The sequence below is a fragment of the Sylvia atricapilla genome, chromosome Z (genome assembly GCF_009819655.1).
Source record: "Sylvia atricapilla isolate bSylAtr1 chromosome Z, bSylAtr1.pri, whole genome shotgun sequence".
NCBI classification, from domain to species: Eukaryota; Metazoa; Chordata; class Aves; order Passeriformes; family Sylviidae; genus Sylvia; species Sylvia atricapilla.
In genome coordinates, this window is record NC_089174.1 from 7896194 (window position 1) to 7923718 (window position 27525).

The window sequence follows — 27525 nt, forward strand, 5'->3', positions numbered from 1 at the left end:
AGCCTTTGTAAAATTTTCTTTTGGTAGGGAAAAGCCTTTGTAAAATTTTCTTTTGGTGGGAAAAGGGGGATCATATGCCTCTAAGAATAGCCTTCATTTTTATGGGAGACTACTGGCAATGATCCAGGCCACAGTGGAGGAGCTATTGCTGATTGCCAGTGTCACTGATCAGAAAATGTTCTTTTTGATGTTCTTTTTTTAACATCCTTAACATTTCTGACCCCCCAAAAAGTCATTTAAAAATTCTGATGATTAGCTCAAATTACTAGAAGAAGTAAACTGAAAAAGCATAATAATTCAGCCACCAGGACTGCATCTATGGTAGCAGAATTAGATCTTTAATGGCAGTAACTTTATTCTTACATGCACAGAATGAGGCTGATCATCATATCGGCAGTTATAAGAAACAGCCCTGTCAAGGTGGAGACGTGGACCTTGAAAACAGCTGTATTGCTTTGAGACTGCAGCCCTGAGAATGAGCAGTTTATCAGCCTCCTGTTGGATATCCATTTATTCAACCATGGTTCAGCTCAGATTTGAACCTTACCATTTAGCCTGGGCCTTCTTTATCCGTGTTCTCCACAGCACAGACCATGGCAGTGGCATGGTCTGGCGTGCTGCAGGCCTGGAGCTGTCTCCTGTCTGCTCTGGGTGGTCCCTCTTCAGTCAAGGCATTGTGGGGAGCTCCTACATGCTCTGAACCCAAGTCTCTTGTCCCTCCAGCTCTGTCACCAGAGCAGATGGGCAATTTGGATGCAGGGTTGTGGCTCTCACATGAGTTGGTGGAGGGGAGTGACACAGATTCACCTTATTATGAAATGTGGATGTTCCAGGCTGAGTACAAAGGGGCAGGAGAGGGGAAAAAGCTTTGAGATGCAACTGCTGGAATTCAAAGAGCAGATGTTGGTGAACAGTGCTGTTTTCCATTTTTTCCACTCCCTCAATAGTCTCGTCAACCAGCTTCCAGAGGCCAACCTCATCTTACTTAGACACCTCTTTGGAGTCCTCCATCATATTGAGCAGAATTCAGGAGTGAATCAGATGAATGCCTTTAACCTGGCTCTCTGCATAGCACCCAATATGCTGTGGCTACCAAGTCCCACTGGGCCTGAAGAGGAGAGTCGGTCTACAAAGAAGGTAATCTTCCATGGGTTTTGCCTCACCTCTGTGTTCCCCTTTCACTGCTTTTTATGGGCACTGCCTTTTGTAATCTAAAAAAGGCATAGGGCCAGTGACTGTGCTGGCCAAGTGGCATCCAGATGACATTCTTCCCTCTGTGCAGCTGTGCCTGTGGCCGGGAGGGGTTTAGCTCCTCAGACTGTCCAGGGTGAAAAGGGAAGCAGTGATTGCTTCATCAGATAAACTTCCTATATGTTCAAGCAAGCATAAGAAAATTGGAGCAGCTGAAATTGGGCACTGCTACCTCATCTGGGACAAAGTATGCAATGAGCACAACAGTGCAGTAGAAAGAAGGAATGCTTGCTTTTAGCTTTTGAGGTGTAAGCAATAGTGAGGAAAACTGTAGAATGTGCTACAGCTGGCTCACAGTACCAGTTCTTATAGTTCACATTCAGGTTCAAACAGATGCGCTGCCACGTCATTAACAGGTTCGTGAGGAAATTACATCTTTCTTAAAAAAAAGGGAACGATCTGGGTATGATTTTACTTGCTTTGTTTTCATGACACTGAATCTGTGAATTCCTGTCTTTGCCAGGTGGCGTTGTTAGTGCAGTTTCTGATTGAAAACTCAGGAGAGATTTTTGGGGGTGATATTGCTTCCTTATTCCAAAGACCTGACAAAAAGAAGTCCAAAAACTCAGCGGAATCTCTGGGTAAGTTGGTAGTAGTAAATCTAGCAGAAATAATTAAAACCTTTTAATAGGTAAAGTCCTCAGACAAAAGAGTTTGCTTTACCTTCATGTTTCTTCTAAGGCACAGCATTGAAAACCAGTTGGGTTTAGTTTTTCCCTTTGCCTGTCAAGCACAGGCAGGAAGAGATAGCAAAGCAGAAAGCAGAGGGCTGAGGTGCAGAAGCTCCAGTGTGTCCCCAGGGATGATTGTCTTTCTCTGTGGTTGCTGTTAAACCTACTCTAGCCATTGCAAGAATTTAGTGTAGCCTTAGCACTGCCATGTCCCAGCAATATTTTCCAGGTTAGTTCTGTAAAGCTAAACTACGTGGTTTGTTTGGAAAGAGATGGCGTTGTCTCTGTTAACTATCCTATGAATACAGGCCAGTGGTAAAAACTGGTCATCAAGCCAGAATTTTTTTTAATTTTTTCCTGGGAGAATGGTGGATCATCTCTGTTTTTCCATGGGCTTGATATAATTTCCCTGTTTTGTTTGTGAGGTCTTATATGTATGGCAACAAATTAATTTGTGTCCTCTGCCCCAGACATAGGTTTGGCGCAGCATGATGATTCCTCTGATGAGCTGGAGTTTTCCACTTGTGATCCAGAAGGGCCAAAGCACCATCTGGAATCTGAAACAGATGCCTTTTTTGAAGCACCCAGCAGCTTATTACTTGATGGGGATCAGGAAGACTGGGACTTGTTCAGTGAGATTACAGCCTGCTACCAAAGCAAAGCCCAGACCAATGCCAGTGCAGACAGCTATGAGCTGCTGGAGGAGGATGGCTCCTTCTGTTCCATCGGCTCCATACGCTCGCTCAGCCCGGCCAGGGACCGGTGCTCCTCAGAGCCCAGCGTCTGCCTCAGCTCCCAGCTGCCTGCACAGAGCCACGAGCCAGTGGCCCGCCAGTCCAGCTGCGATGCCACCATCATGAGCAGCCACACAGACTACATCCACAGGCTCAGGCAGCTGCAGATGGAGAGCCAGAAGCTGATTGATGAAGGCCTAAGCCCTGGGGTTAATAAGGGCAGGCAGAACTTGTGGCAGTCACCTCAGACCACCTCCAGGGTGAAGCAGCTCAGCCTTCAGAAGTCCAGTCTGTCCAACAGGTCCAGCTTCTCCAGCCTGTCCTCTACCACCACCTCCCCATCTGCCTCCTCACTCAGCTCCTTAGACAGTGCTTTTTCCTACTGCTCAGAGTCATCAGCCATTAGCCCCACAGATGTCTCATCCCTCCCATTCATGTTTGGCACTTCTGCCAGGCTTCGTGCTGTGTCTCCCACAGCTGCCAAGAGGTTCCAAAAAGAATGGCACAAATCCTTGACATCTCCTGTGCCTTTACATCTGTGCAATCTGGACAGTTTTCATGAGGATGAACCCAAGGCTGGAGAGAGCACTTGTTGCTCTGGAGAGCAGAAAAGTTTTCCAATTGTTAGCAGAGCTGCCGTGGGAAGCCCATTCACTGACATTGACTGGGAAGAAGAGGAGAGACAGCTGAGTTGTTCAGGGTGCCCTGGCCCAAGGCTCAGGAGCCAGGATTATACCAAAGAGTTTGAGCAAACCTCTGAGTACCCAGCTGCCAGCCCATCCAGAGAGACATCCCTACAGGTCGGCCACCAGCAGCACAGGGAGAAGACAGTGAAGAACATAGAAATCAAAGGCATTATTGATAACTGCTCTCTGAGCCAGGACAGCCTGAAGCGCACCAAGATAACTTTTTATGTGGCACCAAATAAAGAAAGCTCTTGGGGGTCTCAAGTGGGAGAAGAGGAGAGATCTGTGAAAAACACCAGCAGCAGAGACTCACCCAGCAGCAGCAGTGAGCAGAGCTTGTCCAAGAGCTTGCAGACTGTAAGAGTCCACATCCCCCAGACAGTTTTCTATGGGCAGAACACCCCCCTTGTCCTGCAGTCCATCTCCAGACGACACCACCGTGAACCAACAGTCCCACCTCTGCAGGCTGAGCACAGGGAGAGCCCCCAGAATGCCTCAGCTCCTGAGGAACTGGAGAGACAACCAGTGGAAATGGCGCAGGCGCCAACACAGGGCAAGGGCTTTGACACGTTCAGCCACACCATCCGCATCATCCTCCCTGACTCCATCCGAAACACCATCAGGGACTATTTCAAGCATGATGAAACCGAGCCCTGTCCCACAGCAGAGGCGGAAGCAGTGGAGAAGGAACTCCTCCGGAGCACGGCAGAGTGGCTCAGGAGCCAGCCTCTGGCAGAGGAGGAACATGACACAGCAGTGTTTGCAGAAGAGACTTTTGTCTAAGGCAACAGATGTGAAAGAACTAAATATTTTTTTCTGTGTATGTGCAACAGAAAATATTCTGTAAGATATGATCAGGTTGCAAAGAATTTAGCAGGCTGCATGGGGCAACAAGTGTAAAGTGATACTAATGTGTATGTATTGGTGGAGTTCAATACTCATTTTGGTGGGAGGTAGGGGGGCTGTTCTTGTGTTTTCTTTATGCCCCTTTCTGGTGGAAGACACTTCACTGGCTAGGTGTGGAGTGAATACCACCAGACTCTCCCTGTCCTTGAATCAGCTGACCTGTACAGGACCTGATTCCATTTTTTTATATATATAGCAGGAAAAGAGAAACATTGCTATATTTTCTCCAGTCAGCTGCTGATATGCATGGATGACTGGACACAGGGGATAGCTAAATGTAAATTAGCTTAAAATCTTTAGACTTGCACAAAACCCACCCTTATTTACTGTTCACAACCATTCATCCAAAGGAAAATCATTCACCTTCATTCCAGAAATCACTGCCGCTTCACCTGGCTCATCAGTTGTCTGCGGTGTAGCTCATAGCACGCATCCATTATTGCCTGAGACTGGGTTCCAAAGTCAGAAACTGGAGTCTCAAGTCCAGCATTCACTGACAGACAGCATGTGTAACATTTCAAGCCCACGATTGCTTTTTTCTGGAATTAATTATGCAGTGATTCTTTCTTCTCATACCTTCCCCAAAGTTAGCATTTGACAGAGACACAGTTGCTATAAAGGATTTTAGTAATGTCACTTTGACAGGGCTGTGAATGTTCTGTGTTCTCTGGGAGTAGCTCAGTAGCTGGAGTTTCAATCCTAGTGAAAGTTGACTGTGGAGACCCTCGTGCCATTAAAAGAATTCCCAACTGCCCTTCCCTGGAAAAGTGAAGATTAAAGATATGGCAGGTGTAAAAAAAAGGCTTCTCCCCCATGGATCCTTGCAGATATTGTGCAGTCTTCTCTCTGGGTTTCACAAGTCCATGACCCACCCCATGGTATCCCCTTTCCCTCTTTCCCCATTGGCTATGGGGCTTGGTGTCCTGTTCCTCTCTTCCCTATGGTCACTTCTCCCCTGCCCTGCCCCTTGTACCACCCACAAACCTGAGACCCTATATAACTAAGAAAGACCACATGTTCTCCCTCTTTGGCTCCGGATTCACCTTCAGCACACTGGAATAAATGCTTGCTGGAAATTGATTTGGGCCTTCTGCCCCTCTGCTGAGCTAGCCTGGTAACATGTGTGGTTGTGTGAGCTTGATTGTGTTGCCTGAATACTTCTTAAGCAGTTCCTCTGCGGAGAGGCTGACTGGGATTCAGAAAGGCTGTAGCTGCACTCCAAAAAGACACAGTGTTACAGTTGACAATTTTCTGTCAATACTGATGCCCCTTTCTAGAGACAGTGTAAATGAGGCGACTGGCCAAATTCCTAGTCATGCTGAGAGGGGCTTGAGCAGGGCATGGTTTTAGTATGAGGTCAATGAGCTGTGGAAGTTGTCAGGAATGTTGTTGCATAGATGCTGAAGCAAAGTCACATCTGGCCAGAAAGCTGTCAGTCCATACACTGAAACTGTGCAGGCTTCATCACAAATGCTGGCTCAGAGAAACACCAAGTTCCCACTCAGCAGTGTATGTGGCCCTGTGCACTCCAGCAGAATTAAGTCTGGGGCATTCCAGGCAGGGATGTGCTAAGCAGGCTGCTTGTAAGGACCACCAAAGAGATGCAGCCAGTGGACTCCTGAAGCATCCCTCAAAACCATGCTCAAAAGTGCCACAGATGTAATGGGGCATAGAGGGTTGTGACAGTGCCAGCTGAGCTCTAAAAAGATGCTGAGAACACCACATTAGTTTGTTGTTGTTTGACAGGTTGTTTTAAGAAAACAGTGGGAGAAGTCTCGAAGGTTAAAAAGGTTTGGGATGGTTCATTTGAAAGTTACATGAGAGTTTTCTATGGTGGTATCTGTCAGAGAGACAATGCTCTTAAAAGGTGGACAGTGAATGGGTGAAGGAAAAGAGAAATGAATGAATTCTATTGACTGAAAGGTTGTGCTTGTGGAATAAGTATCCTTGCAAGCATTTGCCGAGTGTCTGCAAACAGCCAGAGCAGGAGTTGCATGACAGCTGCCATGGTTCAGTCCTTGTACAGAGGGGAAAGCCACCTCTGTAAAATTGTCTAGTGTCAGATCCCTCCACTCATCTGCCAGGTGCCTCTGAGGGTCAGTGACAGGAACCTGGCCCAGCATTCCAAGTCCAGATCAAATACTAGGGCAAGGGAAATAGGGGGAAGCCCAGAGTCCACTTTCCAAAGTGTATAGAGTTTGTTTTGGTAGATGAAGGGCGTTTAACTCTCAGATGTGGCACTCTCTGTCCCAGATTGCCTTTGTGGTCTTTGTATAATGGAAGGTGTATATAATCATAACACAATTCCACCACCATCAGAATTTTCCTCACACATGAACAGTATCAAGGCATCCACAGTCTTTTTTTCTGAGAGTTGTAACTGTATTAATAAAAGACACACAAGTTGTTGTTGTGGTTTTGTCACCTTTTGTTCTCTTGCTCTTGCTCCCCTCTCCCCCATGTCAGGGTGGTGGCATCTACACTGAACTGCTGTGAAACACACTCACCTTCTAGCCCAGGTCTGCCACACTGGCAAGAAGCCTTCTGCCAGCACAGCAGTCTAGGCATTGCTTCTGTCTTTTCAAGAAGGTGAAACAGCACGAAGTATTATAAGAAAAGTCTGCCTGTTCTTGGAAGAGAGATGATTCCGCATTCTAAACATATTAACAGATTGTAAACACAGTGGCTAGGCTCATCTCAAACAAAGGGGACCTGAGTAAGCAGAGTAAGAGCTCACAATTTGCATCACCTAAAAGGATCACAAGAAACTTAGGAAGAGATTAGTTTAGAGAAACACTGGGAGAGGCAGGGAAAAACACACAATCTTCCTTGCCTCATCTTAGGCTGCCTAAAGTGGGCACAGTTCCCCACTGTAACCCAGCTCTGTATTATAGCATTTTTCTTTATTTTAAACAAAACAAAATCCTGCAAAATGTAGCACAGAACCAGGCATGGAAATTTGCAGCCCTCCTTTTCCATGAGCCAGACAACAATGCAACTCAGAGACCAGTCTTGAAAATGTTCCACAGTCCCCAGCTTGCTTGTAACAAGAAATAACAAATACACAGACACTTGGTTGGCTTTCTGCCCCAGAAAGGCCACATTTTCCCTTAATGTATGGCCCTGAGACACAAACAGGTTTCCCTTCTTTCTCTGTCCTTTTCCAGATCGTTTAGACCACGCTGGCCTGTCACATACTGAAAACCCTACTCAATGCCCCACCGGATGCAGGCTCTTGGGAAGTCATGTTACATGGTCACCCATCCAGGAAGCGAGGAGCCTTGAGGGCCTGCTCCCAATTTAGACCAAGGCCAAACAAGTCCAGCTCATCTGCCTTGAAGAGAAATGACTCATGTAGTTCAGCCTCATCTTATTTCTGCTCAGGATATAAGATTTCTTTCCTTATCCCGCAGGCTGACAGAAACGTGATGGAAGTGCCTGAGGCAGCTGTAGTTTACTTTAAACTTTGCAGTTCTATTTCTGGTGTTTCAACAGTCAGGAAAGCCAATCTTACAAGACATACTGTCCCTTATCCTTTGCAGGTAGCTGCTTTGTGCAGAGGCCTCTCCATTATCCCATGGCACTTTTGAGGGACAGACAGCCCCACCAGAGTGACACGGACTACTTTGACTTGTGCGTTTCAATTCTAAGAGCTCTTTCTTCAGAGGTCATCCACACTCTGAAAAGGAACCCTTCCAAGCCAGAAGCTGCTCCCTCCCTTGCCATCGTGCCAGGATGTGTGCAGAGAGCTGACACCTTCCAGCAGCAGCCAGGGGTCCAGCTTCAAGCTCCCAACAAGGTGGGGCTAGGGAGTGGGACTGCAAAGCTCCAGATCACCTTGGCTTTGCAAGTGGTGGCATAAGGAGGGGGAGAGACTTGAAGTGCTACTGAACATAATGGCTTAACTGCCTTCATTTAATCCGCATTTATTCTCTTTGGTTTTTCTACAGTAAACCTGGGACAAGTTGGAGAAGAGGTTTGGGAGGAACAGGCACAGACTGGAAGGCTTTTCCGATGTATGACAAAGCAAAGGACTACCCTGTCGCATGCCAGTCACAAGCCTGAATCCTTAGTACATCACCACGTCTGTGGTCCGCAAAGAGGACTGGGACCCCGCAAAAATCCACCCTGCTGCCATCACCTCCGACAGCACATGGTTCTTTTCTGGCCCATGCCAGGAAATCCTCCCTGCGGGTAGCCTTCCGCTAAGGATAAAATCCTGACATGGATGAACATTTGTACCGATTTTTGCACGAAGGATCAGAGAAGAAGACAAAGCCTACTGAGAGGATTGCCAGAGTGTCACTCATCACCTGTGCCCGTGCCCACAGGGACACCAGGCCATGCCAGGCGTGGCAGGGCTGGTGTCAGCAGCAGGAAGGCATGGAGGTGCACCAATAGACACAAACGGCAATTGTGGCGCCCCGAGACAGACCCAGGCACCGGTCAGTGCGGGAGGAAGGAGGAGGGACGGGCACGGAGCAGCGGCCCCGCCGCCACTGCGGCCGCCTCCTCGTCCTCCCCCTCAGAGCCGCCGCCCCGCCAGCGCCCCCTGGCGGCTCGGCGCCGCCACAGCAGCCGCCGCGGCCTAGGCCCCGAGGGCGCGCTGAAATCATAAATCGCAGAACAAACCCGGGCTGGAAGCGACCCGTCAGGATCATCGAGTCCAACTCCAGGCCCTGTGCAGGACATGCCAAGAATCCCATAAAGTGCCCAGAAGTGTTGTCCAAACAATTCTTAAGTCAGACGCGCTGGGTGCTGCTGCCGTGGGGAGTCTGTTCCCAACCATCCTCCGGGTAAAGAATTTTTTTTCCTGAGATCCAGTCTAAACCTCCTCTGACTCAGATTCATGCCATTTTCTTGAGTCCTGTCACTGGTCATGAGATCGATGCTAGCTGCCCTTTGCTTCCCCTCATGAAGATGCAGAAGATCACGATGAGATATGACCTTGGTCTCCTCCGGGCTGAACACACCAAGTGACCTCAGCCACTCCTCTTAAGGCTTCCCCTCCAGACCTTTCATCCTCACAGTCCTGCTTTGGACCCTCTCTAACAGAATAATGTCTTTTTTTATATATTCAGTGCTTAAAACTACATGCAGTATTCCAGGTAGGGCCCCACTGGTGCTGAGTACAGCAGGAAAATCACCTCCTTTGGTCAGCTGGCAGTGATGCACTTAATGCAGCCAACCAAATCTCCATTCAACTACTCTTTTGCAGCCAGGCTTATGGTGCCAGAACAATGCATCATGTAGGTCTAAAAGGCGCATTATTAGAATTTTATTTGACATGTGGGATAGTACAGCAACGAGAAAAACTAACATTTAGAGAAAGCTCAATTCTATGCAAGCATAGAACAATTCAGGGACCTAAAACATCTCAAGTTTGTAGAAGTAGTTCTGCTTACAGGAGCTGTCAGCACACAAATGTCCTCAGTATGCTCTTGCTGACCAAACTCAAGTCACCTACAAGTTCATCAGTACACTGACTTGCAAAAAGCAATCTCTTCTTAAGCTTTCTAAATTGGAAAAGTCTGTTCCACATTTAAAGAGCCAAGCCTTACAAAATTCTCAGCAGTTACTCAGAGTAGCAGAATTCTTATATTTCAAAGGCGAAAACAAGTCACATACAGCAGAGATATTTACTGACACCCACCCAGGAAAATATAAAGCCCTACACTTTAATCCAGCTGCATTCGGCAGAGCATTTAAGCACTTAAAATATGTACCAAAGACCCTATTAAGCATGATGCCTTGTTTAAATAAGAGATTTGCCAAACACGCCTTTAATACTGAATCAGACTTTTATGACCTACTGCAAGACAGCCACAAAAAGTAATAGTATCAATCTAAAGCTAAGTACCCTGCCATGCCTAAATGAGGATGTAAGCTGTGCAGCAGTCGTTTCCAGTTACTGTTTGCTTTGCTTTCCAACCTCCAGCTGCCTCCTCATGTCCGACACGTCCATGGGGACCCTCACTGTCAGACCATCCATCCACTTCTTAACACACACCTGGCAGCCAAGGCGCGATCTGAGAAGAAAACATGAAGTGAGGCTCCTCTGTTCCCAAACTAAAGGGAGAAATTCCCCACCCACACTGGGACGTCTGGTTCAGCATGGGCTTTCACTAAAGCTCCTGTTAAAGATCTGCTGTGCCTCGAGAGAAAGCAGCTCTCTCTAAGGCACAACTATAATACAGAACAAGCCCCATCCCCTTGGAAAGAAGTGCCACATGGTGAGAATCTGCCTTAGAGGCTTAAGGATCTGTTGCAATCAGCAGGGAGGCTTACGTGTCAGTGAGTCCATATGCCAAGTCCAGCATGTCTAGCTCTTCATCTGAGATGGCATCAAGCTTTTCAAAGGTGTTCTTGTCAAAAATGAGGTGACAGGTAGAGCAGGCTAATGTCCCTTCACAGGCACCTGGTGGAAAACAAGGGAATGTGAGAAAAACAAGGAGGTGAGAGACATCTTTAGGAACAGTGTGAGAAAGGCCCTTTAACAGATCTGGAGCATGTCAAAAGAGATGCTAGGAAACACAACAGATGGATGCAGTTTCCAGGCTGCCTCTTCTCTGGGAGAATCACCATCAGTTTTCAAATTTTTACATCAGCTCTATGCAGCCAAAAGCACTGAGAGCGGTGGCTGGAATGCCAGTGGAGACCATGTGAGGTTACATTGCCATATCTCAGCATGATGAACCACACAGCAAGCAGCTGGTGGGAAAGGGAAGCTTGTTCATGGTCTTGGCAGAACACAGTGGCATATGTTCTGTTGCACTACTCCTAAGTACCCACTGGCCCTAACAGCATGTGTACATTTGCTGCAACACCTACCAAATCCATCAATGGCCAAGTTGTGATTGACTACCACTTCCAGCAAACTCTCTCCTTCTTTGGCTGTGGTCGTAAGTCGCTCTCCATCCCGATTTATAAAATGCACTGTCACCTGATCCTTAGAGCTGTAAGACAGATTTGCAAATATCAGAGGAGTCCACCCTTTTCTGCACATCCACATTTGAGGTCTTTTGGCTGAGTGCTAGAGACATGGCTAGAAATTTAGAGAAATGTGCACGCAAACACTTTTTTGAAGGACTATACCATGCACATGAAAAAAAATTCAAATTATCAGTTCTCAGTGGCAGGCAAATCTGAGTTGCCCCAAAATATTTCCCAGTTTATCAAACAGCCTGCAGAATAAATGTCTGTCTGTGCACAAAAAAGTGCAGGTGCTCTGCCCATGCTGCCCCTGCTTGGGCTGGCTGGCAGAGGGAACACGCAAGTCTCAGGCCTGTGATGTTAATCCTGGGTAGAGTGATGCAATAGCAAGCAAAGTGCTCAAGATCAGCAACTAATCCATCAAGAAGGGCCGTTATCATTCATGTTTTGCTTCTCCTTCCCTTCCCAAGGGGATAACTTTATGACTGCTCCTTTTCTGCTGGGTTTTTTTTTGTTGTTTTTTTTTTTTTTTTTTTGTTGTTTTTTTTTTTTTTTCCATGAAGTGTTCACTCCTTTGCTTAACCCCACCACGGGGAGCCTTCTTGTGGTGAGACATTACCAGGCCCAGCTTACAGAGCTACCAGGCAGAGTAACTTCCTCTGAGTTGATGTGATCAATGCTCAGGAAAAATTGTTAGTTATTTTGACAGCCTGCAAGATTTAATCTGGCCAAGAGTTAGGAACATGGCCTCAGTTCCTCTAAACGATAACATGCAGAAAGGGCATCTACAAATGAGAGGGAAACAGCATCCAGTTCATCTCCTCCTTACCAAGCTCTTACACCAGTCTGGAGAAGGCTGCTACCCTGACAGCAGTGTTCAGGATTTCTCACCAACACAGTATATCCTGAGACTGCTATGTTTGCCAGAGGAAGCACATGACCAAACACTGTTTTTTTCTTAGTGTACATACCAAATGCTCACTTAGATATAGGAGGTCACAGGTACCCAAAGGTCCCACCCCCTGTGCTGAAAGAAGGCAGCACCCAGGAGGTGGCTGGGACTTTTGCCCAGTAACTCTCAGTGTGGCACTGCCCAAGTGCCCATCCCAAAACCCAAGGCATTCTCCAGTGGCAGAAGCTTCCCTGTCATCAGGCTGACAGCATACTCCACAATCCCCTTCATAAAGACACCTACAGATATTTCTTTGAAAATATGCAATTTGAAAACTAGTTCTCAAATGTCGAAACAAAATAGAGCCATCCTCCTCATTTTTGATGGATCAGAATAATTTATTCTGTTTGTATAGGAAACATGCAAATAGGCATGTTTCTAGGCAATGTTTAGTTTTTCTTTATGAATGAAATAATTTGTTACACAATAGAAATGGTAAAGTGATTGAATTCCACTTAGCCCTGCGACCAAATGGATTTTTCAGCTGGATAATGAGAGATGCCTGCCTGCAGAAACTGTTGGATCCAAAAATCCCCAAAACTATCCGCACATTATTGTCAGAAAACTTAATTCCTGTTATTTGTGAAGCACCTAGAGCTTTTGTCAACATTAGTTACAGGAGAATCTCTGCACCAACCTCTGACAAATCCAGTTCCCTGCCGTTCCTCTGAGTTCCAACCTTGCTTTGGCTGTTGCTGCCACTTACGTGGGACACAAGGCAGCCAAGCTGAAGCCAAGGACAGCACACAGGATATCCAGTTGGGTACAAGGAAGGACAGATGATATTGTGACTTCTGACTCGGCATGACTCTGGATAAGCCTGGCTGCAAAGTTCACTCATTTCAAGAGCAGGGATGATGCCAAGCACTCCTGACCATGATGCAAAGAGCACCTTCAAGCACCTTCCCTCTATGCTGGCTGAAGGGAACATTTAGGATATTTGGCTGTGTTCTCAGGATTGGTCTCTCTGTTGGGGGCATAAACCCAGTCGGAAGACTCCCTGTTTTCACTGTTTGGTCAGTAACAGACTGACTTGCACACTGGTCTCATTGTCTTTATACCACTCAAATCAGTCCCAGGCTCAAGTCTCCTCTGAATGACTCCTGCTTTTGGACACCCAAAGCTGGAAATGACATCTGTAGCTTTCTATTTTATTTACTTTGGATTTGTTTATTGGTGTTTTGGAAACAATGAAAAAATTCCTTTCACATTTTGTTAAGTAATTTTAACTAGGATTAAAAAATAAAAAAATAAATAAACCCAAACAAACAAACAAGAAAACCCCACCAAAACTGGTTAGACTAAATTTTGCTTAATTTAGCCTGAACTATTTTACAATGGCATTACTGTCACAGGATACATGGTCAAAGGTTTGGAATGATCTTACCAGAACGACAAACACAACACCCCAAATTCAATGTAGGCCAACTGATTATTCCCTTTTAGAAAGTAAAATATCAAACCATTTGTGACACAGGAGGTAAAGGAGGTTTCAAGAAAGTAGTTAAATAGTTCTTCCCCCGTCAATGTTTTCTGTATAAGAAAACAAGAAAACATACTTTCCAAGGCCATACAAAGCAGCAAGAAGCCTACAAGTACTTCCAGAGATAATTTCATAAACAACAAACCAATTATAAAACAAAAAATCACCTTGATAATGAGTCTTCATAAATCCCACCAACCAGAGTTATTACTATGACTTTTCTCTAAGGTCAGATAGCAAAATAGTTTATTGTATTTTCTGCGATGTTGTTGGATCTCTCTCTCAATGCCTGGCGGATTACAGTCAGACCCAGTCTAGCAGATACACTAATTACATTTATTTTACCATCTCTTCTTGAACTATCCCTAAAGCAGAGAAAGGCAGGGAGCATGCAATTTCCACCTGCTGTGGAAATGGGTCCAAGCACTCTTGTTCTCCTTTGTCATCTTCATGAGCTGGTTCCCAACCACTAGATGTGGTTCCTCAGGGCTCTGGAGGCAGGACTAGCATCTCTGACAGGTCCCCAACGCTCCAAAGACAGGCTGGGTCCTGGCACCATCTTCCTCCCATCAGCATCTGCTCACCCAAGGTGATGGTCTCATCCCCCACAGGCTTTGCTGGCCTCTCTCCTCCTCCTGTCATGGGGCAAAGCAGAGGTGCATGCCCATCCCTTCAGACAGCATTTGACTCACCTTGATTCCCCAGGGCCATCCTGGGACCCGTGCGTGGAGCTGAAGCCTCTTTCTGACCACCACTTTGCTGGGCTGTGGTGCTGCTCAGTCACACCACAGAGAAAAATGAGGCGAATTTTGCTCCCATTTAGTCCCCTCCGCAAGGGCCGCAGGAGCCCCAAGATGCTGTGAGCCATCCTGCTGCTGTGGGCTCCACTCCTTGTCCCCTGAGCTGTCCTTTGATGCAAGGACAGCTTGATTAGGGACTTATACAGCTGGGGACGATGGGGGGAGGGAAGAAAAAAAAATAGTAGGACAACCTCCCTGGGGGTGGAGGGAGGGAGGGGAAGCAGGAAGGAAAGATGGACAAAGGGATTGTGCTTGGATCTTGCTGCAGTCCAGCCCACCAGGGCATGGGAATTGGTTGAAGCACAGGAACATGTGAAACATCACCTCCACATGCCAGTTTTTGAGCAATGCTCACTTTGTTCTCCTTACAGACTTCCCTTTTAGGAGCCAGAACTAAATCCAGTTTCAGGAGAAATATTCACTGTGATGACTAATCATCCAAGGAGTTGCAAGTTGAGGGCTGGATGAACAGAGAGGCAGGACTGGCAATAACCCTGCCTTGAGGAGAGGGGCACACAGTTCCTACAGCAATGGAATGAAAGCAAGACACAGGAATTCTGCTTGACAAGATGGCATCCAGCCACATCATTGCCTCACCCAATACAGCAGGCTCCCATCTCTAAAATGTGAATATTCACTTACTTCATATGATGATGCTGAGAAACAGCCACACTTAGCTCATTTGCTAAACTCTCTGCTGAAAATTACCATAAAGGTGCAGATAGCTTGAAACGAATGACAGTTAACTGATAATCCATGCTACTAAGCTTTGAAGCCTTGCAGAAGAATTTATTTAATTTATTCCCAGAAACATGGTCAATGGTTTAGTCTACCCTCCTCTACAGGGTAAATCAATATGAACCAAGGCCCAAAAACACAACAGCAGTTTCAGTTCCTGGTTTCTGTGGAGTTAGGGAACAGCTCTCACCTCAAGAGCCTGAATGGTTCCTTCCACCAAATTAACAGCCCACCATTTGGTAGGACAATGCTTTAATCAAGATTTTTTTTTTTTTTTAATGCAGTAACATATTGGTAGTCAGTATAATCAAAAAATGTTGATACTGGACTCACTAATCTGTACAAGGAAAAAATTACAGCATAAGATAGAAAATGTCTGCTTCAACACACACACACACAGAGTGGATTCATAGCTCTGAAAATAACCAGAAAGTTTTGGCTTTTTGTCCCAAAATGAAAATTTTCCACCCAAAGCTTTCAGGTTGAAAGCATTGGAAAGAAGTGCTTAAACTTTCTGAAAAAAGCATCAAAGACATTAAGGAATGCAAGTATTTTCCATAAGCTGGGAGAAAATGTATTCTTCAGTTCAAAGGCAAGTGTTCAAGCATTCAAACACATTGCTCTAGTAGAGACAAACTCATGGGCAATGCATAAATGATTAAAAACAAATGAAAAAAATTCTCAGGTCAGCTTTTTCAGGTGGTTTGCTCTCTCCTACAAGCTGCCCCAAATGCTTCAGTCCTCAAAGCCGAATTCTTGAGCTCCATCTCACCCCTAAACTTAAGACCACTCTGTGCAGCCTCTGCAGCTGAGAGGCTCTGGCCAGTTCTGCCTTTGCTTTACAGGCACCACAGAGAGGCAGTGGAACTGTGGCCCAGTTCTGTCTCTCAGCCATGGAAAGAAAGCAAGGCCTGCTATCAGAAACACAAGGAGAGGGTGCAGAGCACATACAAACCACAAAGCATCTTATCTCTCCAGCAAACCTTGAGCTGAGAGAAATATATTAGATATATGCACAGCAGTTTCCACAGCAAGGACATTTTTGTGTTTGCCTGGCACTGACTCTTCTCCCTGCCAGGAACTCAGAGCACAGCAAGTGACAGGTCAATGTCACCTGATGGAAGAGAGGCCAATGCAGAGAGCAAAGTCAGGGAGATGAGGTGCAGCAAAGGGGACAACTGCTCCCTGGTGAAAGCAAAACCATTCTGCTGGGGCAGGAGAGAATCAGACCCCTTACAGATTTTGGGTAGTCTGTTTCAAGGTCTTAGAAATAACCACCTGTCCCACCAAAAAAAAAAAAAAAAAAAAAAAAAAAAAAAAAAAAATCCAGCCAATAAAACAAAACAAAACACCACCTCAAAATTTTGCTTCACAGGTCAGCTCATATTTTATGAGCAGCCCAGACTGACCTGAAGAGAAACCTTAGGTCTGTTTCAAATTTGTTTTGGTAGAAACCAAACCCAGCAGTGCACAAAGGCGCATTGCCCTCCACCTCCCCAGCTTCTTGCGGTGGCTATGCCCACATCCAGTCATGTATTAGCACATGCTGGTAAGGAAGTGGTTTTCTAACTTGAAAGACATTGTCCAATGTCTTCTATACCACACACTGAACAGTGTGGTCCTCCCTCCCCCCATTCTAGGGACTCTCATGCAAATATCCAAACTACCTCTGAGTTGCTGTTAACTCCAGCTCAGCCCCACTTTCTGCACAAGGAAGTAAACACTGAAACCAGCACTGGCCTTATCCAACCAGAAGTTACACAACAATTTTGCAGCCCTCCACCGCTAAGAAGCATACTTGGATTTTTGAGATACCAAACCCAGCTCCTCTGACCACTGTGAGAGTTTCTTGCCAGCAAGCAGAGCTGCCCTGGCTCAGTCACTGTCCATACTATTCAGGTGTGGAGAGAGGCAAGCTCATGCTGTTCCCACAGGGGAAGTGTCAGGGACTGTAATCAGAGCAGCAGGCACACAGTCCTGGGAATGATGAAGATTTCCAGAAGGCAGCCTTCATTACTTGGAAAAGCAAGAACAGCTTACAAATATAGGGAAGCAGATAAGGGCTGCTTACTGACACAGAACTAAAGCACTGAAAAAAATTAAAATTCACCTTTCCCATTGTCACTTTAAAAACCCATTAACCACCTTTCCTGTTCCAGAGCAAGTTGCTAATAAAAGCAAACAGAACAACTTGTACTGGTTTGACTTTTTGCAAGCCTACAAGCCCAGACAGAGAGTGCTTCTGCTGCCTCAAAAGAGATGCACTGAGCACAGATCCAGGACAAAGTGCACACACCAAGTGAGCTCAAGTCACAGATACTGCTGCTGGGGCTTGGGGAGAAGACTGTAAATGTGCCTCACTTTCTACATCTCCCAAACAAGACTGTTTGCCCCATTCTGGCATTCCCTAGATATTCAGCAACCTTCTGAGAATGACACAAACAAAAGGAGCAGGAACCATATTCTCACCACTGGGAGCAGGAGGGCAGACATGCAATCAGATGGGCTGACACTGCAACAAGAGAGCACAATGAATTCACAACAAGGCTTCTGGACAGCAGCCACCTCTGGCAATGCAGCTGCTGCCTGGCTGGGTGAAGGCCACTAAGAAGTTACTGTGCCCCAGCCAAGACCTTCACTTGCACATGCTTCTCCTTCAAGCATCCAGTCAAGGATGCTTCAAAGATGGATGGGAGTGCAATATTGCTGCATGTGGGGTATAGACAGCCTTCATCATAACCTCCTAGCTCGAGAGCAGTTCATTTTACACCTCCTTCAATCTTGTTGACTCAAGACCAATCCCAGCCTGCATTTCGTTAATGGATATAACAATCATGAGGGCTGATAATTTTTAAATTAGCTCTGCTCACCAGAATGATGTGTATTAATACCTGCTCTGAACAGGTGCATTTTGACCAGAAGGAGAAAGTACAGCCCCTTCCACAAGCATCCAGTATTACTTTTTGCAGCTTCAGCACTACTTTTTCTCTAATATCTCCTCATTCTTTCTTCCACTTCTCACTTTACCTCTCATCCTGATGCTTGTCCTGGAAAGCTTCATCTTGGAATTGCTAGTAATGTTTAGAGACCCATCCCCTGGAGCTAGATACTCATTTAGGCATTGCTCAGACACAGGAACCTGCTCCCTTGTCTACAAACTGCACTTAGAACTGCAAACCTGCAAGACAAAAGCCAGCCTCAGTCTAGCATTTCATACATTGAGGCCCAGACCTTTTTTACAGAATGCTTTGGGTTGGAAGGGATAAAGTTCATTTAGTTCCAATCCTCTAACCATGGGCACCAGAACCAGGTTGCTCAGGGCCTTATCCAAGCTGGCCTTGAACATTTCTAAGGATGGGACATTTTTCTAACAGGAGTTATTTTTCTGCAAGAAAGATACTCACATGTGGCATCATTTTCCATACAGGTATGCAACAGTTAAGTGTTAACATCAGTCACAGAGGTGTTCTGTCCTCTGCCAGTTGTCACATGCTCTGAGATGATACGCCCTGGTATAAGACACTTAAACTATATAGCCAAGACTGAGTTTTGCACAGCTGCAAACCTGGCAGAGAACAGAAGAGACATACTGATGGTACAAACAAGCCATGGGCAAACAAGCCATGCCTTGGGTGCTCTCTGCTTTCTCATTTCAGTCTTTGTAGGTGCTCAAGCAGCTGCCATATGAGTACCTACGATAATCATACCTTACCCCATACATTGCATCACCAAGCTTAGATGCTGGAAAAATGCTTGTGCATCCCTCCAAATATATTATCCTGAGCAAGAAGCTAATAAGCCGTTCATCCACCAAGAGAAATCCCTACAGGGCTTGTCTGCATCAAAACAAATCAGAATTTGGAGACCATGCCCTTACAATTCCCTGCTTTAAAAAGCGCAAACAAGAGAAGGAGGAAGCAATCAGAGTCTTATTTCTGTAGTTACTTTGTCCTGGAGTCTGTGCATCTCAGGCCAAAGGCATTAGTCTCCCAAACAGATTGATCCCAATGAATATTTTATTCTACAGTTACTTTGGCTTTTCTTTAGACTTCTTAATAAATTGCACTGCTTAATAAAGCAACATTACAGAATCTGCAAAAAGATAGTGTTTCAAGTCCCCCAGCCTTCTAAGAGCCTTTTATGCTCTAATCTGCCCCTGTCCCACAGACCAAAGTAGCTGGGCTCCAAACATATATAGATATTGCCTAAACTGGATATGAAACATCCCAGACAGACTAGCAAATCCAACAGAAGCTGGAGGTTAAAATTTAGAGGTTAAATGCAAATTTCTGATGCTAAACTACAGAATGCCTTACAACCAACTAGAAGAATAGGGTGATGGTGGTATTTTTTTTAACATAGTCCTGTACAGAAGCAGCCTTTAGCCTTTAATGCTTTACACTTCCATTTCTTCAAACACAAACTGAATGCAGACAAAATCTAAATGGAGAATTACTAAGCCTCAATCCTGTAAGGTAATGTCCACTGAGAAGCAAGGGCACTAGACACAGCAAGACCAGGATGAAACTTTCTAGATCAGTACAATTTTCAGTTGAAGGCTACTACAGCATTAAAGGAGACATGCAATTCCTCCAGTGCTCAGGTTTTTCAAATCCTGGCACTATTTTTTAGTGAACAAAAAAAAAAGACTCACCTGTAGAAACTGAAGCCAAGCCATGCCTGGTGGGAATTGCAGAAGGTCTATTGCTCCACACTTCATGTTTTGTTACAGAAAAGTTCAGGTCTCTTCCCCAGAACCAGATGTCTGAGCACTAACATGTTTCAGTGAAATCTCTACCTTATTCTGTAGTGCAGCAACGATTAGGCAGAGGTTCTGTGAGGCCCCTTTTCACAACCACAAAAAAAAGCAGCTGCGAATAAAGACCACACAGCTCATTAGCAGAAAGGTGGCAGCAGCCACTCTTCCATTCTGGAACCCATCCCAAGACACTGGGAAACAGGCAGAGACAGCTACAGCAAGGCAGCTGTGAAGCAAATTGTGCCAAAATCCCCAGTACAGGCTGATGGCAGCACAGACTTGGCAGGGTGTCCATGCAAGCAGCAGCACCAAGGCCCAGCCACCCTCTCCAGGCTAACATGGATGCACATGGACCTGGGCTCAGCAGAGCAGGAGCTCACCCACAGCAGCTCCATCCCCTGCCCATTTGCAAGTTGAACATTTGTATTCAGTGCCTCCACAAAGAAGTGTCAATTCCAGTACTGGCTCCAGCTGGACAGCTGGTGGGGCTGGGAAGGAGGAAGGGGCTGCTACTGAAGCAGCTCCTTTTCAGAGTGCAAGTAAGATCTCCTTATTTGTGAGGGAGCTCCCAGGCTGACCTCTGGGCACCACAAGGCAGATCTGCTCAGCTACAAGACACAGCACTGGACTTAAAGCAAACCTTAAGTAACCAGCCAGACACAATCTGCTGAATTTCTCTGAACTTTATTGGCACTTCAGGAAGAACAAGGTATGGATTTTTAACAACTCCTCTGAACAGGAAAAACATGTCTTAACCAAGGTTCTCTCTGCAGATAAGCACATGGGCCCATTAATTACTCCACAATCTTAAGGAATTGATGTTTTACTATAATCCAGTAAAACAACTGGTCAAAAACCTTCAACATAATTTACAGCAACAAAAAATAAAACAAGAAAAAATAAGCCAGGCAACATGTGATAAAGTACTCCCCTCCCCCCACCCCTAAGAGGAGTAGTTATCCAATTAAACTGGAACATAAAGAACAACTCACCATATTCTAACAAATAAAAAATGTGTCTACAAATCTCACTGTAATACTGAAAGCTTCTTACATTAGTTTTCTTGCAAAATATCATCTTTATAATACAGTATACAATTCCAAAGGAAGGAGGACCATAAACAAACCCTCCATCCCTTGACTAATATTTTCTAATTGTGCATAGCTAGAAATATTGAAATCAAATACCATTAGATACCACTGGAATATAATACTGGTTAAAAAGAAGGCAGGGCTGAAACAACTACAAAGAGTTAGGTGGACTCACTGGCACAAGCCGTTCTATTCCTTTATTGGGCCATGTGGAATTAGAACGTTTAAAAAACTGTATAAACAAAAAAGTCATGCCAACATCGTAATACATGAGAGCTCAGCGGTGTTGTGTGACCCATCAAAGCAGAAAAGGTTTACTGGTTTATTATTTGAACACGTATTCCAGGCACCATACGTCAGCTTGTTAGGAAATTATTACAATATTAGATAGGCTTTTCTCCCCTCAAATACATCAATAGTTGCCATGGACAGAGCAGAAGTGCTGAGAACCAGCTTTAAAGCACCAAAACAGAAGTTTAAAGGTTGTCTGTTCCCCAGTAATGAGACTCACACAGAGCCAATGCCAATCACCTTCAGTACAGAGATATGCAAACACATTCTGACAGATTTAACTTCAATCTTTCATTTGTGACTTTCACGCTGTACTGAGGCATATTTTTCTTGGCCGACCAAAAGCTTGCCATGTCATGTGGCCCCCAAAAGCACTCTGTGTCCAGGGGAGAGAAGGGGGCCCCCACATGATACACATGGATGTTTAAGAGCATAGGTTGGCATGTTGTTTCTAACACAGGTTGGCTGGTATTTGTATGCATCTCCACATTGACTTGCATTGCTTTCAGAAAATAAAGTAACACGGAACTGGTGAGGTTGTTTCCAGCCACCCAAGGAATTCTTGGGGAAATACTGCAGTTTGTTAACACTATAATGAACATTTCTTTTTTGGCACAGTCCCCCTTTGCCCTTTTTCATCCACCAGGAAGCTGAAAATGCTCCAGTTTTCAGATTTTTCCTTCTATTATCATTACCAGTAATGTTATACAAAGGGAGAATCAACAAAACTGAGCAAGTAACAAAATCTGGGATTATGCTAGCCAAGAAAATAAATCCCAGGCTAGCTTAATGACTTCCTATATGGACAGGCTAATCCCAGGAGAGCAAAACAAAGGAGGACTTCAGTTTAGGTGGAATCTGTCACCCTGATCTTTTCTGCCTTCTGATGTTTACATTTTTGTCCTGGAGTTTCTCAGGGACTTTAAGGTATATAAAGAGTGACATTTTGAAAACTGCGCATTCCTCTTTGGAGGAGGGACAACTGATGGACACCTAGGTTGACCAGTGTGGTCAGAGGGGTGTCAAACTCATTGCCCAATCCCTGGTAAAACTCCAAAAACTATATAAATCCAGATCGAGAAATAAATGCCTCTTTTTTTTGCTCTTACAACCTGACTGCATGAGTGTGGTTCTTTTGTGTCCATCTAGCGAAAAGGAACCCATTTTTAAGATGACTCTCCTGAAGGTTAACAGTTCCTTTTATGAGGGATCAAGGCAACATCCAATTGAACCCTGAGCATACATGGCTATTTCCCCCACAGAAATTGGCAGGGAGGATTTTGGGTAGCTACAGCATGGGCAGCGTGGATGACAAGAGGTGATGGTTATTACAATAACTGGCACAAGCAGCTCTTAGGACCAGTCTCACAACTGTTTGTATCTCATTTCTAAGAGAAAGCCTTCTGTTCTCAAAGCTACAAAAGGCCAAAGCATCCTTCTGGGGAAGGAAAAGCACTTGAGCCAAGGATGTGGCAGACTGCTAGTGAGGATTAACTAAGGATTAAGAAAGTAATTGGACAAGCGTCTCAGGATTCTCTCCCCTCAAATGCTGCTTGAAGCCAAGAAAACAGATATAGTCTTGTACATGACCCAGACATGAGAGCTGTTTTTGATCCCCAACTGCTGATTACTTTTTATGATTGCATCTAGTTTAAACTAAAGGTATCTGAGCTACAGTAGATCTATACACAATCATAAGGCACCAACAGCTATGTGCTAAAAAGGCCTCTTATGGAAAAACCTGAAATCTTGTTCATGTAACTAGAAAAGTATCTGTTCAGCAAAGGAAAATACAGCTACAGTAATTTTTTAGTCTTTTACATTTCTACCTCCCACTTTAGGTTTTCATTGGCAAAACCAAAAAGGAAGGCAGTGTACTTTAGCTATCTCTGCCTCACTGGTTACACTGAAGTCAGACAAATGATAGTGAACAAAGCCATTTACCAGAGACAAAACCTCTGGAAAGCAGGGAATTTGAGGCTTCAAACCACACTGTATCAGTGGAAATATTCCAAAAGCCTCCTCATGATTAGGAAATTCAAAGCTCCATCATTAAACAGCAAAAGGTAACACCAGCAGGAACACCACAGAATCTGTTTGGTCTGCTTATTTTTGTAGGACAAAAACTTTGGTCTTTTAGAGAGAAAGTCTATATTTTACCTTCAATCTTTCTTCCTAAGCTCCAGTCTCCCCTTTTTAACTACATGATTCAGACTCTGGGTTAAGCCAGAAGCTCAGATCCTGGCAACTAAGCTCAATACTGAAGCTTGCACAGGTTAGTAGGAAGGCAGAGTGTCAGACTGTCAGCTCTTGACTCTATAAAATGCAGTACAAGTTTGTGCTGGTCTCCCCACACGAGAGGAGACAGCAACACAGCCATCTCAGTGGGCAAACCCAACACACTAAGATTTTATCCCAAGCCAAACAGCTTCAGATTTACCTCAATACATGTTTTCTTTCCCAAGCCACACATGCAGATGTAATTATTATCCTTTCTTCTGTCACTTAACTCCAGCATTTGCCCAAAACTTGATAAATAAGACCATGCTCACTCTTCTGTAGTGGTTCCAGCATAGCACGATTATGAGTGAATGATGGGGGAGGATGGGAAAGAAGGGAGAAGAGAGTGCAGGGCAGCAGGTGCAGGGGAGAGTTTACATGGATTCAAACTCATCAATGCGCTGCTTGGTGTTACCCTGCCGGATCTGACGGAGGGTCTTGTACTTGTCTCGGCCTAGGCGCATGTTCTCAGCGTGGATCATATCATTTGCTGTCTTCTTGGTTTCATCCCGAGCGTTTGCCAGCTCTGAGGAAAGAGCCTTTGGAGGAGGAGAAACAGCAACAGGTTAGTACATGCCAGAGACTCAAAGCTGGACAAAGAGATTTCCTGCTGATCCTCCTAAAGATTTGGTATCTATAGAGACAGGAAACAGACAAGCCCCAGTGTATTCTTCTGGGCAACCTGCTCTAGCTGACCTCGCTTGAGCAAGGAAGTGGGATTAGATGATCTCATGGAGGCCCCTCCAACCTAAACAGATCTATGATTTTGTGGAAGTTGTTATTATTTCACCCTAACATTTGGAGGTAGAAAACATCAGGCAATCTGCCACCTATTTGTCTTCATCTAGCAGAGTTAAGAAAGATTGTCTCCAACATCTATACTTTAAAAGAACACCCATGTGGAGGGATCTCTGAAGACAGCAGGAGCCTCTTGTAGAATCTGAGGAATTACTAGCTTTCCACTAGAAAAGAAACTTGCTGCAGAAGATAAAAATGCACCTCTACTCCTCTGTGTGTAACCACCACAGTACACTGCAGAAGGAGCAAACCCTGGTGCAAGTCAGGCAGCACAACTAAATGCTTGGAATTTTGAACACCAGAACACTGGAGTTCCTCACAAGAAGATGGTGCAGTAGTGCTGTCTCTATGCTGAGCCCTAGTGGAATACTCCAGGGTTTTGCAACGTGGAGTTTTGCAATGCAACCCAGACTCGACAGTTAGAGACAGCTTCTGGATAGAAGCCAGACCAAGTTCTTCCATTCATTGCAGCCAGGGCTATGAACAGCTGTCAGGTGGTTGCCAATACTCACAGAAAGTACACTACATCTGACAGATGCTACATTTTGGCATTGCTTCAAAATACTTCACTGCTTCCAGTAAAATGGAAGTCAAGTGCCAGGAGACAAGATCTGCCTCTCTACTCAATGTTAAGCAGCTGTCTGGTAAGATCATGATCATCTCTCTTCCCTGCTTCTCCCCTCATTTTTTAAATAACAGTAATACCTTCCAGCTGCAAGAAATGTTGAGAAAAGTGGAAGCAGCACCGACACAGACACACTCTGCTGGCAGCTTCTTACCTTCAAGTGTTTCTGGACCCGCTCATTCTTCTCTGCTTCAGTGGTGCGTTCCTCCTCACTGCGGTCCTTGATGGTGGCCTCTGACCGTAACTCAGCACTGGCTTCTGCTGCATTCTCATCCTGCTCGTCATCATGCTCGTTCTCAGAGTGCATGGGTTCAGTGACATGAGGGGTGCTCATGGCAGTCTTCAACTCCTCTTTGGTCTTCTCTAGGTCCTCCTGCACCCTCTGTGCCTAGAGTAGGATATGCCACAGTCAGTCAGTATAATCCTGAGTGCCTGAGGCTTCTCACAGAAGCACCACTTGGAGCTTGTCACAGGAAACTTGCACCTCTGAAGAGGTATATCTCAAAGCTACTCAGACACCATAATTTGCAAAATTTTCTGCTGGATAACACTTCAGAGATTTGAAGAGTGGCTACTGTTAATGGAAAATGGGCTACAGGTCTAATTAGTCAAAAATTACTACATGGAGTTAGAATGAGCTACCCATTTCATGGAGAAAACCAAGGCTGCTTATTTACAACAGCCTCAAGATTGCAAGCATTGAGTCTAGTATAGAATCCAGTGCAGTAGGTTTAGGTTACAGAACAAAGAGCAAGTCAACAAAAAGTATACCATTGGCTCAGATTCTGCTTTACCTTATGCTGCCACTCCTGTGCTTCACTCTCCTTCTTCTGCCTGGCCAGCTCCAGCTGTGTGATCCTAGCTGTGAGTTCTGCCATCTCAGCAGCCTGCAGAAGAAAGGCTTTTAGTGGAAACAAAACCAAGGTACTTGCTAAATGAAGCATTTTCACTTCAATTTCTGAGTGAAAATACATCTTTTCAGTAAGAAGAAAGCCTTCCTATTAACTTCAGCTCTACCAATACCTCCATGAGGAAAGGAAGCCAAGGAAGTTTTGAGGTTTGTTGTGGGTTGTGGTTTTGTTTGGTTGTTGGGTTGGTTCTATTTCCTTGTCCCCAAAACAGAGCTACAAAACTCAGTTCTTTGAATCCAAACCGGGGAAAGCAACACTTTATCATTATCACGTACAAAATAAGGCAAAAAGCAATACAAATGTTCTGTACAAACACACATGTATTTATGTATTATTTTCATCTACTTGAGGATAAAAATTAAAAAACCTATGAACATAGTGCTTCCTCACTACATTCATAGCCTGGTTTGCTTCAAAAGCTTAGATGCTTCTCCTTTCATTATTTTCCCTACTTGATTTTCAGTTCACTAACTTACCAACTGTTCCTGGGTCTTTTGTTGATCATGAGACGCTCTCAATAGGGCTTCCTTTGCCTCTTCTGCTTCTCTACGTTCCTTAGCCAGTTTCTCTGCCTCCTCCTGAGCTCGTTTTCTCTCCTGTTCCAGCTCCAGAGCTCTGCGGGTCTGTTCTTCCAATTCTGAAAAATAGGGGAGCACATTTCAGGACAGATAAGTAAAAAACAGCAGTAGAAGAGGAAAGTTGGTCTGGATAAGGGGTTTTTTTCAGAGGGACAGATAAAGGAGAGACACAAGCAACTTTCCCCTTTCCTCTTCTTTACATTTTACCTGGAGCTGTTAGATTAAAAGTCAGGCCCCAATGGATTTGTGGGGAAACACCCATCCCAAAATCACATACTTAAGGGCAGAGAAGCATTCAACTTTTTGCTTGGGCAACACCACACTAACGCTAGCCAAGCAATTAGATAGGAATTCACCACAGCAATGGCTGGTGTGACCCCTGCTACACTTTTTGACTCCTTTCTCTACAGATACAGTGGGATAAAGTTTCCAGCCAGCACAGGAACAATGGCAAGGTACTTCTGCTGCCAAGAGAGACATCTTGGCCATTACACATTTCTTTAATGCAATTTTTTTTCAGCAACTGCATATGGAGGGCTTACATTCAGCTTCAGGGGGCTAAACCAGGGCCCTAACACCAGTTAGCACACAACACTGGAGAGACAAATTACTCAGAGGTGCTCATAGCTTTACTATTTAAACCCTTCTGACTCAGACTACTCATCAAAGGAAACACTGAAAGATTTCCTATTACCTTGCTGAGCTTTCTTGGTTTGCTCCTCAATTTGTTTGAGTCTCTCCATCAGCTCCTCCTTCTCACGCTCAATCTTCTCCTTCTCCTTTTCTGCCAACTCCCTCTTCTTCTTCTCATTCTCCAGCAGGGCTCTGATGGAAGGAAGTCACAATGTAATTTCAAACCAGCTATCGCCCAGATTGGAGCACTTCCTTGTAAACACACAAGAAGAGCACACACAAGATGTGCCCTACAGCACTCAGATAATGAGCTTTACTCCAGATGTACCCCTTTATAGAAGTGCAAAAATAAAAAGCTCTGCTGGCATTCATCTCAATGACAAGTTCATAACAGCAATGTTATAA

General features: G+C 45.0%; 3 protein-coding genes across 5 annotated transcripts in view; 1 reads left to right on the top strand and 2 right to left on the bottom strand.

Annotated features, from left to right (window-relative positions):
• Window positions 1-6656, top strand: part of LOC136374196 (rho GTPase-activating protein 20-like) — a 30654-nt gene extending 23998 nt beyond the window's left edge. For all 3 annotated transcript variants that reach the window (XM_066339459.1, XM_066339460.1, XM_066339461.1), the window contains exons 13-15: window positions 948-1137; window positions 1715-1832; window positions 2393-6656. In XM_066339459.1, the coding sequence (XP_066195556.1) occupies window positions 948-1137; window positions 1715-1832; window positions 2393-4125 (2041 nt within the window). In that variant the 3' untranslated portion in view covers window positions 4126-6656. The remainder of the gene's footprint in view (window positions 1-947; window positions 1138-1714; window positions 1833-2392) is intronic.
• A 2767-nt stretch (window positions 6657-9423) lies between these two features.
• LOC136374458 (adrenodoxin-like) lies at window positions 9424-14530 on the bottom strand. Its single transcript, XM_066339826.1, has 4 exons — window positions 14309-14530; window positions 11080-11204; window positions 10537-10666; window positions 9424-10277 (listed from the first exon to the last, which is right to left on the bottom strand). The coding sequence occupies exons 1-4, from the start codon at window positions 14482-14484 to the stop codon at window positions 10157-10159; spliced, it is 552 nt and encodes a 183-aa protein (XP_066195923.1). The 5' UTR covers window positions 14485-14530; the 3' UTR covers window positions 9424-10156.
• Window positions 14531-20581: 6051 nt separating this feature from the next.
• Window positions 20582-27525, bottom strand: part of LOC136374128 (moesin-like) — a 41765-nt gene continuing 34821 nt past the window's right edge. Inside the window, exons 9-13 of the mRNA XM_066339316.1 lie at window positions 27182-27312; window positions 26386-26546; window positions 25793-25885; window positions 25153-25386; window positions 20582-24114 (exon numbers count right to left, since the gene is read on the bottom strand). Of these exons, the coding sequence (XP_066195413.1) occupies window positions 23950-24114; window positions 25153-25386; window positions 25793-25885; window positions 26386-26546; window positions 27182-27312 (784 nt within the window). The 3' untranslated portion in view covers window positions 20582-23949. The remainder of the gene's footprint in view (window positions 24115-25152; window positions 25387-25792; window positions 25886-26385; window positions 26547-27181; window positions 27313-27525) is intronic.